Source organism: Plecotus auritus (genome assembly GCF_963455305.1).
Source record: "Plecotus auritus genome assembly, chromosome: 6".
NCBI classification, from domain to species: domain Eukaryota; kingdom Metazoa; phylum Chordata; class Mammalia; order Chiroptera; family Vespertilionidae; genus Plecotus; species Plecotus auritus.
Genome location: NC_137773.1, coordinates 133,279,358 through 133,291,951, shown reverse-complemented (window position 1 = coordinate 133,291,951; position 12,594 = coordinate 133,279,358). Strand labels below are relative to the sequence as shown.

The 12,594-nt window shown below is 41.4% G+C and overlaps 1 protein-coding gene across 12 annotated transcripts in view; it reads right to left on the bottom strand.

The window, feature by feature from the left end:
- ERC2 (ELKS/RAB6-interacting/CAST family member 2) overlaps positions 1-12,594 on the bottom strand; it is a 909,167-nt gene that overhangs the window by 479,974 nt on the left and 416,599 nt on the right. For all 12 annotated transcript variants that reach the window (XR_013960983.1, XR_013960984.1, XM_080676097.1 and 9 more), the window contains 3 exons: positions 10,897-11,034; positions 3,442-3,582; positions 137-277 (listed from right to left, as the gene is read on the bottom strand). Coding sequence is in view for 10 of the 12 variants with exons in the window: in XM_080676097.1 (XP_080532223.1) it covers positions 137-277; positions 3,442-3,582; positions 10,897-11,034 (420 nt within the window). In the remaining 2 variants the exon portion in view is untranslated. The remainder of the gene's footprint in view (positions 1-136; positions 278-3,441; positions 3,583-10,896; positions 11,035-12,594) is intronic.

Sequence of the window (12,594 nt, the reverse complement as noted above, 5' to 3'; positions counted from 1 at the left end):
CTTCTTAGGAATAAAGTTAAGAGTGTTTAATTCTTTTATCAGCAGACAGCGAAAGATAAGGGGTTTGTTTCTTTTCCTTTCCCATTTTATAAATTCATTGCAAAATGAACATGTTTTTTTCTTCGGCCTCACTTACCTTTTTTAACTGTGCTTCCAATTTGCTACATTCTTCTTTCTTTTGTTCGATGGCTATTTCTAGAGATTTTAATTTCGAGTCCCTTTTCAGCCCTGCTGAGGCTAATGAAGATGCATGCTCCTTGAGGTCAATTAAACTAGACTGCAAGAAAAAGAACACCAGTAAGGAAGGAAAACACTGCCATTTCTACCAGCGATGCCTTCTATTTAAATACATTGATTCTATACATAGCAATAAAGTGTGCATTAGGCAGAAGGAGTAAATATAGTCTTACTAACGTAACAATAGTCTGCTCTGGCCAGGAAATTAAAGTTGGCCAGCTTACAGAACCGAGCAGGATCTAATTGCAACAGAATCAAATGTGACCGAATGGTGTGGTCAGTAAATGCATGTTTCACGTCTCCAAGTCTTGCTAATGATGTAAGTCCCGAGGTGGTCTTTACATGTCATGGCAAAACAGACACCCTGAACCTCCATTTACATTTATTGCTGTCAGGTCATGCAGACTCTAAGACAAATAGGAAAGAAAATACGTACTTTAGTGCTTTTCCACCCTCCCTCTCAGGGACAACCACGTATAAAAGAAACACCTTATTAAGTTGTGATAAAATTCTATTTCTTTAACAGACAAATGGCCAATGGATTTTCAAACATCTTCTGTGCAATTGAAGATACAGTTATTTGAAAATGTAGAGTAGACTTTCTGTTCCAGTCCTCTGTAAATCCAGAGTTACCAGATAGAATGAATCTCTCCAACTCAGACACGGGGTCACCTAAATTGTTCCATTCATCATTCACACCCAGAAACCAAGGGCTTCCCTGTACAGTCTAAATTCTAAAAAACTAAAGAAAGAAGTAGTTGCATATATATATATATATATATATATATATATATATATATATATATATATATATTATCTCACAGGACGTAACATTACTGGCTGGCTGGGAGGGCAATGTCCATCACTAAATATGAAATCATTAGCAACATCTAACTACGTGACTAAGATGTTCACGTTTCACCCAAATCAGACAGTGTGCATTTCCTAAACACCCCTTTGCAATACATAGGTAGACACTAAGCACTCAATGCTCTCTCAGTAAATGATGTTGATACGTTAATTCTGGGCTGCTTCCCAGGCACTGGCATCAACACCTTGTTGATGAAAATACTACCACCATTACCCAGCCAGCAGCCCAGCTCCTAGTAACCTTCTGAGGGGCAGGTTAGCCATTCTTATTCTTCAGGTCCGGAAACTGAAGCTCACATGAGCTATGTGTCTTTTCCAGTGTCACCAGGCTTTGAAAGGGAGATGCAGGTTTCAAACCCAGGTCTCCAACTCAAATAGAAATACTCTTTATCATATCACTCCACCAGAAATAATAAAGAACCTTATACTCTACACATCCTGCCCTGGTGAAGATTGTTACCATCCCATCTCAATTATAAGCTCCCTGCTGACAACAATTACATGTTGTTTTCCAGATAACTTTTAAACTGTTGGGTGTAACAGCTTTGCATGTCAACTTGGCTAGACTGTCGTCCCCAGTTCTTCAATCAGACACTAATCTGGGTGTTGCTGTGAAGGGATTTTGTAGATGTGACTAACATCTACAGTCAGCTGACACTAAGTAAAGGATATTATTCTCCATCACCTGGGTGGGCCTGATCCTAAATGTTGAAAGGTCTGAAGAGCAAAACTGATGCTTCCCTGAGACAGAAGGAATTCCACCAGTGGACTGCAGCATCACCTACCCTCTGAGGGTCTCCAGTCTGCCCTTCCTGATGAATTAGGGACTTGCCTCTACATTTTAAAATGAGCCAGCCCCCCTAAGTATGTAAACCAATTCTTTGCAACACATTGCTTAATATGGTTAAATTTCTTAATACAGTTCTGTTTCTCTGGTGCAAGCTTGACTGACTCTCCCAGCCCGGTGGCAGGCACATTATTATACAGGAACAATAAATATTTGCTGAAATGCCTGTCTGAAATTCATACAGAGTAGGCACTGTTTACAAAATTATTTTCATTTAAAACTTATGTTCCGCCATGTCATCAAGATCTCGTTTCAAATAGGGGTGTGTGTGTGTGTGTGTGTGTGTGTGTGTGTGTGTGCGCGCGCGCGCGCATGTATTTCAAGGTGCAAACCAATGAACACTTGCCATCGGCGAAGAATGCTGCAAAGCTCTGTGCTTCCATCACATATCAACTACAGTAGTTATAGATTCCCAGGCTGGATGATCAAGAAATAGAGTAGGACGAGGATTTACGTTCTTTATTTTCATATACAAACCGTAATCTCCTCTCCAAAAACTTAAATTTTCAGTTTAAATTTTAGGAAGCATAAATTTTGCTTCTGAGTTTCTTCCAAACTCCTATTATTCATCCATTCTTCCCTTCTTGGATTAAAAATTTAGACTGTGCTTTGATTCATACAGAATTATCAGAACCCATTGGTTGAGGTAACAGTTTGCAGCTGGGAAATGGGCAACTCTGCAGTGATGGAGCCCAGCAGAGCTAAAGGTCTGGAACAGCCCTGCAGGAGAGGGTGAAGGGACCATGAATACTGGCACATGTCTCAGAGTTTTGGAGATTGAATAATGCGCATTGCTGCTTCTCAAACCTCTTCCCCAAAGCACCCCTAAGTGAACTGAAGAGTATTGGGTTATAGCCCAAAGCATCCTCTCCATAACCCCCAACAAGAAATTTCTTTAAAGTATATTGTTTTACTATAAAAATGCAGGTGAGATCTGTTTTCTGCTTCCATGTTTGCTCCAACATAAAAATATTATTTTAAATTATTTACCACCATGTGAAAATGATATCCCAGAAGAGCAGCCACATTTAACTTATACCTTTGTGTCTAGCCTGGTACCATATCTTTTACCCTGGGGATTGAGTGATCCATTTGAGAGGCACAGATAAATGTAAATCACCCAGCCCCAGGATAAGTTCACAAAAGGCCTTCAATAAAACGAAGCTGTTACTATTATTATTGATGTTTTTGTTGTTCTCTCAAACAAAAAAATCTTGGGACAGTGACATCTAGGCTAAGGCATCAAGAAGAATTTCAAGGAGCTACACCACATGCAGCTAGCAGAGAAGGTCTGCATTGAGCATCACCAATGAAGAGAGTTACAGTATATATTTTCCTTTGAATTCAGAAAGCTTTACAAAGAAGGGTAACGATGTTCCCCAAGCCTTCACAGAGGCCCTCAAACTTAGTCTTTAGTCTCTTGAGGCTGCCATGAATTGGGGTTTATGAGGACTATCAACACGGTTTGTTTGTTTCTCCAGACTCACCTCTTTCTCAGTCAGCTCAGCTTGCAAAGCATTGACCTTCTCTTTCAGGTCTTTGTTCTCTTTTCGGAAAGATTCTATCTCTTCTAGTCTTTCCCGATCATCTCTTTCCCGCTGTTCTTTCAAGCGCTCAATAATTCTTTCCTGGGAGGCAATTGTAAAAAAAAAAAAAAAAAAAAAAAAAGTGAAATCCCATCAGTATAATATGGCAAGACCTGCTACCAAAAGAAATGAGGCAATAAATGTAAGAAATTCTCTACAAGAATCAATACACAAGATTAAAAACTGGGTGTGTGAAGAGAGGCATAACCAACGATCAATACAGCTTTTGACTTGTGGATGAAAGTTAGCATCATAGAGTCACAAGGGATATTGATGTTCAAACTCTGAGGCTGTTTTGGTTCATGATGGTGCTTGGAAAATGTCAAGAGCAATTCCAGCAGAGAAAGGTTCAGGCACCAAGACTCCAGACCTGCCAAAGCCTTGCTGGCCCCACCCTCTCTGCTGGCTTTTCCATCTGACGGCAGAGAACTTTCCTTGGTTTCTGAAGACTCTTCTCTGACCAGAAAGTGGATTGAAGTGGGGCAGGACTTCAGACTGACTCAAGTGAAAACTTGAAACAAAATTAAGAATTAGCTGATTATATACGTGATTGTCCAATGTGTCTTAGAGATGTTCATTTACTTTCAGATTTTTTCAGTGGTTTATTGGCAATCAGTAGAGACTCCAAAACACTTAAATTTGAGCAAAGTTGACATCGCAGCTTTCCTTTACTGAGAGCTTACTATGTGTTAGGTACTATAACCTGCCTGCTTACTTAGTCCTCAGCACAACAGCGAGGTCTGAACCACGGCTACTAGAAATAGTGCAGAAATGAGGAAACCCAGGCACAGAAAGGTCAACTGACTCATCCAAGGTGGCTCAGCTCACAAACAGAAGGCCCAGGCTGACATCCAGGGATCTCTTAGTCTTAGCTAAGCCCATGAAAACAGACTGACAACAACATATGCATGGAGCCATCCAAGGAGATCTGAGGACCTGTCTTCCCATGACTTTCATACTGAAATAAAATTTCAGAAAACAACTCCAAGACCATGTGGATTCCTGTAACAGAGAGGAATTGACAGGTCTGCTCCAACCACGAAGACAAGAGGAGAAACAGTCCAGAGATGGAAGACGCTGATGACGCCTTGCCACGCTAGCAGTCAGCAGCTGTGCATCGCAGCAGGTTGCCTAGGACCAAACCAGAGAGGGTCGGACCTGCATTGCCACCATGTGCCCACCATCCAGATATCATTGCTGACATGTACACATAAGGAACTGTTTGATATTGAAACAGTGACTCAAACATTTTTTGTTATTATATGTTTATTTCTATTCTGCAGAGGCAAGATTTTTTAAAGGAAAGAAATGGGGGGAAAATAGATACAGAGGCAAAGAAGCACTGAACAGACTGTCAAACTACAGCGGGAAGGCAGGGGAGGTTGGGGGTGGGGTGGGCTGTAAGAGATCAACCGAGGGACTTGTATGCATGCATATAAGCATAACCAATGGATACAAGACACTGGGGGGGGGGGGCAGGTAAAGGCATGTACTGGGGGGTAGGGGAGGCCAGGGGGGAGATCAATGGAGGAAAAAAAAGGGACATATGTACTACTATTTGTAATACTTCAAACAATAAAAAAAGGAAAAAAAAACCTAAATGATCCTATTAACCAATGTCACCCCAATAAATTTAACTATAAAAAAAAAAAAAGAAACTCAGAGAATGCCTGGCCAGCATGGCTCAGTGGTTGAGCGTCGCCCTATGAATCAGGAGGTCATGGTTTGATTCCTGGTCAGGGCACATGCCCGGGTTGTAGGCTCGATCCCCAGTGGTGGGCATGCAGGAGGCAGCTGATGGATGATTCTCTCTCATTATTGATGTTTTTTTCTCTCTCTCTCTCCCTCTCACTTCCTCTCTGAAATCAATGAAAATATATATTTTTTAAAAAAGAAGCTCAAAGAAAAAAAAATACTATGCTGGCCCGACAGGTTTGGATCAGTTGGATGAGCATCATCCTGTGCACCAAGTGGTCGCTGGTTTGATTCCCGGTCAGGTTACATGCCCAGGTTGCAGGCTTAATTGTCGGTAGGGGGCATACAGGAGGTAGCCAAAAGATGTTTCCCTCTCTCCCTCTCCCTTCCTCTCTCTCTCTAAAATCAATAAAACATATTTTTAAAAAATACTACTCTGGCAGACAACGTCTCCCAAACTGAGCAACTTTACTGATATCAAAATAAGAAACTTTTTTCTTTTAAGGAAAGTTCCACTTGAGAAAAGTTTGAGTTAGATTTCTAAAATTTGTTTCAAATTACTCAACACATATCTGAACTTCCTTTTTGAAAGCATCATTAAAAAATATTGGTGTGGCCCTGGCTGGTTTGTCTCAGTGGATAGAGCGGCAGCCTGGAGACTGAAGGGTTCCAGGTTCCATTCAGGTCAAGGGCACATGCCCAGGTTGTGGGCTTGATCCCCAGTAGGGGGCATGCAGGAGGCAGCCGATCAATGATTCTCTCTCATCATTGATGTTTCTATCTCTCTCTCCCTCTCCCTTCCTCTCTGAAATCAATAAAAATATATATTTTTAAATATTGGTGTGGCAATGACACTTAAATATCCTGATATTATCTTTTATATTCTTGTAAGTACATAGTACAAGACAATTCCTGATGCATAAGACAATGTAGACTGGTGTTTAATGCAGAGGGAAGTTAGTTGGAACACTGAGTCTATGATTTAAGATCCCCCAGGGAAGCAACTGTTCTACCTCAATGACAATAATTTATGTATCTAATGCTTTCAAGCGGGGAAAAAAACTACCATTATTGTTTTACAATTATTTAAAAATACTTTAAAATGAAGTATATTATTACAATAGTGGGGGTGGAAATAGAAAAAAATGAGTCATTAAAAGCCTATATTTGTTTCTTCTTGATTCCAATTACAGTCTTATTTTACTCTGTCTGTGACACTGGTAAGTGGATGATTATGTGATCTACAAAAGAAGGAAATGTCCTCAGTGTATGGGGAGTCTCTAAAGGGCTTTTAACAATTTCAGCAACCGAGCCCTTGCTGCCTTTTGCCTACACTTAATGCAAAAGCCTTCGAGCCGGTCACCTGGCCACCAGGCCCTCTCCATCTCATCACGTCCACCGCATGGCTGTTGGAGTGACATTTTTAAAGCCCCAAACTGATGGTGTCACCTCACTATTTGGAAACTTTCCCAAGAATCACTCTGGCCTTCTCATGTGGCATTTATTCCCACTCAGCACCCTTCGCGTGGCTTCCAGCATGCCCATCCTCCCGGGCCAGCTTCTCAAAGGGCAGTGCTCACATCCAAAGGGCTGGGCAAACTGTCTGGCATAAACCAGGCAATTTAAAAGGCTGATGGAAGAAATAAGGACTCAAATGAGGGATCATCTTGTCTTCAAAGGAAGGGAAATAAAACGAAGTATGTGTGTTAACATCCGGAAGGTGTCTGAGTCATTTGGAGAGCAGGTTGATTTGCTCTAAGCACTTGTACTATTGACTGGGCATTGATGACAAAAAAAATCAACAAGCAGTATAACGTTTTTAAGTGTTATTGATGATTCAATACTCCAAAATATTTCTCCGTCAATCACAAAACTAATTTAACTGTCAGCCGCACAGGGCCAGATGTCAAAAACATGTGTTAAAAAGCCCTAATATGCCATGATCTACTTGATTAACAGCTAACTTGTAGAAATTCCAACAATGTGTTCTTGTTTTAGTCTTATTTGCATTGGCAAGTGTTCCTGGTGCGCTCCTCTGGCTCTGCGTGGTCTCATTTATTTGTGCTTTATCACTGGGTGGAACTGAACTGCAGTGGCCTCCGGCCCTGCTATCTGCTTTTCTCCGCTGCTTATCTACCATGTGGCCACAGCAAGGCTTGGGAGACCACTTTACAAACACCAGGGGTTCTGTCTGCTGAGCTTCTGTGTGTCAATCCTCGGACTAAGTCATACTCAATCTTAACTTGCTAAGTGGCATTATTTTTTTCACACTCCGAATATTTGAGTAAGTTCCTGGAAATGAAAAGGAACCACACACTCCCTGGGATGTAATAATCCAAGTGGAATGGTGAATAATGCCTACCAGGTTTCATTCAATGGCCAAAAGACAGCGAATAATTCAATGTTCTTATGACTCTATAATGTTTAATTCATCGTTTTATTTTTTGCACTGTGTCCGCGTTCCAGAGGATCTATTCAATTCTGTGTGGATAAAATTAGAACTTATGAGAGAAAGTCCATTAAGGACATGGTGATGTTAAAAGCACAAATATCAGAATGGTTGAGATTAAGTCCTATTCCATCACCTGTGAGCTGAGTGGCATAAGGATCCTAACATGGGGTAGGCAACAAAGTCCCAACCATGGGCCAGCCGAGAACCTAAAGGACTTCCTGGAGTGCTGGCTCAGGAGTTAGCTTGTGCCACGGTTGATTAATGATGTCTGCCCAGGGCTCAGAAATGGCCAATGATGCTGCACATGCACCAAATTTTTAATTTCTGGGTCAAGTCATTTTCCCACACTGAGCCCTCTGCCCATCTTACAATGGAAGAACATAGATTTAGTGTTTCTCAAAGTGTGGTCACTGACCATGTGCATCCGAATCACTGGGCATGCTTGTTAAAAATCACCAGTTCCTGGCCCCACAGCAGAGCAATTAAATCAGAATCGCCAGGGAATGGAACCCTGAAAACTATTTTTTAAAGAAGCTCCTAAGTGATAGCATTATTTGTATGCACACCTAAGTTTGATACCCATTGGGATAAATACTTAAATCTACTATTCTTTGCCCCATGATAGAAGACCTTACCATTTCCTAATCAGTGTTTTTGTCTGTGCTTTTCAAATATGCTAGCATTGTGGTTGTGGCACCATTTGAAAATTCCCTCTAAATAAATCTCTCTGTTTGCTTTTATTCTTCATTACTGTGAAAGGCAAAAGAGTCGATGCAAATAAGGCTTGCAAGCTAACATCTCAAAGGTCAAAGCTGGCCCACAAAGCTATTTGGTTTGGCTTGAGCATTGTAATTTTTAAAAACCTGAACGTGAATGTTATGAGACAGGTCAAGGACTCTCCAGCTCACCACAGTTACCAATAGTCCCTACTGCATCACACCAAACCCACTTCCCTCATTTTTGTTCCCTGCCAGGCCCTCTGAGACATCTAAGCTCTCAACTCCTCATCTATGGTGCAATTCAGCTCTCATGTGCCTGAGACTGAGGCCCAGCAAACAGAACAATTACAGTCCAGGCAGGTCCCCAAAGGGACTGGAACTTAGCGATCAGCTCATTTAGACGTGCATTTTGAAAACACAGTACTAGCAGACACAGAAGAAGGTAGCCCCTCTTGGTGCTATTATCAGGTAGTGGAAGCAGTTTGAGGGGCCAGACTCCCACAGACCTCAGCTTCCTTCCCAGTCATCCCCTCGGCCTCAAAGGAAGTGCTTAAGGAAGGGAGTAGTTTCAGATTTGGGAATTCTTTGGGATTTAAACTAGAATAAATCAAATCTTAATAGGGCCGGGAAAAAAAATGATAAAATCCTGCCAAGAATTCACGACATGGAAAATTATATGGTATATGTTTACTTCTATAAATTTGGAGAAAGAAATTTGGAGAAAGAAAACAAGTAGACTGACATTCTATCGCTCAAAAACTGCAAAAGGGAGACATAATCACTAATAGTTTTGAACCAGCCTTCCCTCGTTCAGATTTTACAAACAAAACTACTGCAGAGAGCTTTGGCAATACAATCTCAAAGCTAAAAATAGAAGAATATCTTTCCCTGAAAAACCATTATATTTACTCTTCTTAAAAGTCTTCAAATAAAATCTTCTATCTTATAACTTAACCTAAAGTTATAATCTTATCATTTTAATAAGAAACATCAAAGCTAGCTAGCCATAGAATATGACTATATTTTTCAGCCCCTGTATTTCTAACATAGATCAGTGGCTCTCAGACTAGTGAACATAAAGATGACCTGTGCGCTGGCTAAAGTACAGACTCCCAGGCCCTACTTGAATTCCAATTCAGTCAGCATAGGTGGTGCCTAATAACTTAGATTTTCAACATGCACCTCCTGGTAATTCTGAAGTAGAAGTCAAAGAAGATACATTGGTTTACAGAACCAGGGGCCATTTAATCCAATTTTCCCATCCCACAAATGGGAAATTTGAGGCCCTGAGAGAGAGAGTTACTTGACCTCTGCAATCCCATGTATTTACTTATTGATTGTCTGTCTCTCCTTCACCCTCATTAGAATCTAACATCCATGACAGCCAGGATTTTCACCCATATTCTCTGCAGCAACTCCATTGCCCACAGCAATGCCTGTTATCTGGTGGGGTCTCACTCAATCCAACTCCACTGAGCACTCCCTCGTGCATGTATTATTATACTAGGCAGGAGGAAGGCGAGTTAACCACACATAAATAACACCCAAATAGGGGTGCACTTCTTGGGCTTGGAGTCTAGCAGAGAAGACCGATTAATCACATAGGCATAGATAAAAGCACAATTAAGATTGTGGCATGAGCTCTGGGAAGTTCATACTATTCATGAGAACACAGTGAAGGATTTTACCAATGACACTTCCCTGAGAAAGTAAGTAGTAAAATAATAACAACAGCTGTAATTTATTATACCTATCGTTCTAAACAAGAACGGAGAAAGAAACTGAGGAAGTGAAACGTGAAGTAACTTGCCCAAAGTATAAATGGCACACCTAGGATTTGAAGCCAGGCAGTCTGACTCCAATGTCCACATTCTTAACTACTATGTGATATAGCTTCTCAGGAAACTGAGCTCTCAGAAGAAAAGGAATCAAGTCTGCAGAGAGTAAAGAACATGATAGGATCAGTGACAGCATGTGCAAAAGGTCTGAGGCAGGAGGGACCATGGTACACTTGAAAATCGAGAAGGCCAGTATAACTAGCACACAGGGGAAAAAGGGAAGAGAGATAGGGGGTGATGCTGGAAAGGACAGAAAGAAGGAAGAAAGAAAAGGAGGAAGGAAGTGGGGGATAATACAAGGGAGAAAGGGAAAGGGAGAGGGAAAGAGAAAGTGGAGTAAGACAGATAGGAGCCAGATCAGATGCAGGGATGGACCCTATGGACCAGGTTAAGGGTTTTACTTTTTATCATCCAAGAACAAGGACAAGCAGGACCAAAGGTGAGGTGCTCAGGTTTGCATTTCCAAAAGACACCCTTGGCTTCAGTGAGCCGAGCCTACTGAAGAGGGCTAGCAGGGCAGTGGGCGGCCCAGCTGGGCCTGGGGGCAGTGTGAGTGCATGTAGAAAAGAGGGTAGATTTAAATGAATTTGCAACATCTCCTCCCAACCATGTTTCCCTGAATCCTGATACCCCCTGTTTAGTCCAAGCTCACCTTCTCTGACAAGGCCTCCTCGAGTGTCGCCAGGGCAGTGTCGGTATTACTGGAATCTGTCTGCAAGGACTTCACTCTGTCCTTCAGATTGGTCAGTTGCTTGTCTTTATCCCTAAGTTGTTCTTGCAGGTTTTCAATCTGAAAATAAAGATCACCATATTTAATGCATGGGTTATTACACATCCAGGGCCAAGAATCCTGAAGTGAACTTGTTTAAAAATATAGATTTGAGATCACGGGAATTGACAGCATTACGAGGTTACACTCTGACTTAGAATGAATGCTGTTTGGATGAGGCCTTCCTTCTCCCACATAATTCAAGCTTGCATTTAACGGGTGATACAGATGAGCAGAATACCAACCTCCATACAAATGCAAACCCTCCAGACATGTAAGCACTATTATTTCTATCTGTTTCTATCCCCTCCACCAGCCCTTTAAGTCTCTCATCCAGAGACCTCACCATGGTACAGCGAATCAGAGAAACACACATATAGGATTTATTCACTCAGTGAACAGAATGGGTACCCAGTCTGCACCAGCAGCGTATCAGTGTATAGCAGAACCCATGTAGTCATTCACTCACTCCTGTATTCAGTATTAAACCTTGTGATATGCCAAATGTTGTCAAGTGGCTGTTTCAAAGAAACCACATGAAAAGCCAAGTAGGTTATCACCAGTAGACTGTTAATGGGAAGAACTTGTGATATAAATCAAATGTAACAAGTACTAAACACTCCATTTGGCAACTAAGTCATGTGCTGGCAATCTACCAGGCACTTTCATCCACTATCTGCAGCCTGAAATAAACACGCCGAATAGCCGACTATAACGCCTGCCCGGGAGCGGCAGCCAGGACCTTGCAGCGGGCATTTGGAACATTATCATTCATGCTTTTATTCTCTGCTTTCAAACCACGTATTTCTTATCTAAGGATTAAAAAAAAAAAGCTCCACTGTACAAACAATTTGTTCGTATTAAGGGTTTTAAAATGACAAGGAAAAATAGCAGTACAACTCTAAGATAAGTCCATTCAAAATATTTTTATTCTTCACCCAGGCTTTCTCAGGAAATCATTCCAAAGGCATGTTTCACAATGTGTGACTCAAACAAATTTTTGGATTACTTGATCCATTTAGCATGAATCTGGAATGGCACTACCCATAATAACCATCGTAGCAGCAATAAGGAGGCGGGGAGGGTGACAGCGGAGGTGGCAGCAGTAGCAGCCTTAAAATAGTTCTGAAAACAAAGACAGTGATGCTGCTGACCCTCAACCTGCAGGGTGAGACTTGGCGAACTTTTTCAATGGTTACAAGGGTAGTGGTAGAGCAGAAATGGACTTTGTCTCCTTCCATTCTCCCTTCCCTCCTTCCTATATTCCTTTCTCCCTTCTTTCCTACTTTTCTTCTTTTTTTTTTTTCCATTTGCCAATGTATCTTTAGTAAGACATGTTTTCTGCCTTGAGACACATATCATGGAAACTCAGGTTATAGATCAAATAATTAAGCTTCTCCTTCATCAAAATGCAATGTGTTCCTATCCAGCCACCACTGTGAGAATTCACTGTCCCTCCATGAAAAACAGGAAAAAAGGCATCATCATCTGCAGTCAAAACAGAGGTTTCCTCCATTCCAGACAAGTGCTCAGAGTTATACACCATAAGCAAATATCTGGGTGAGCAAGAATATGGACAGT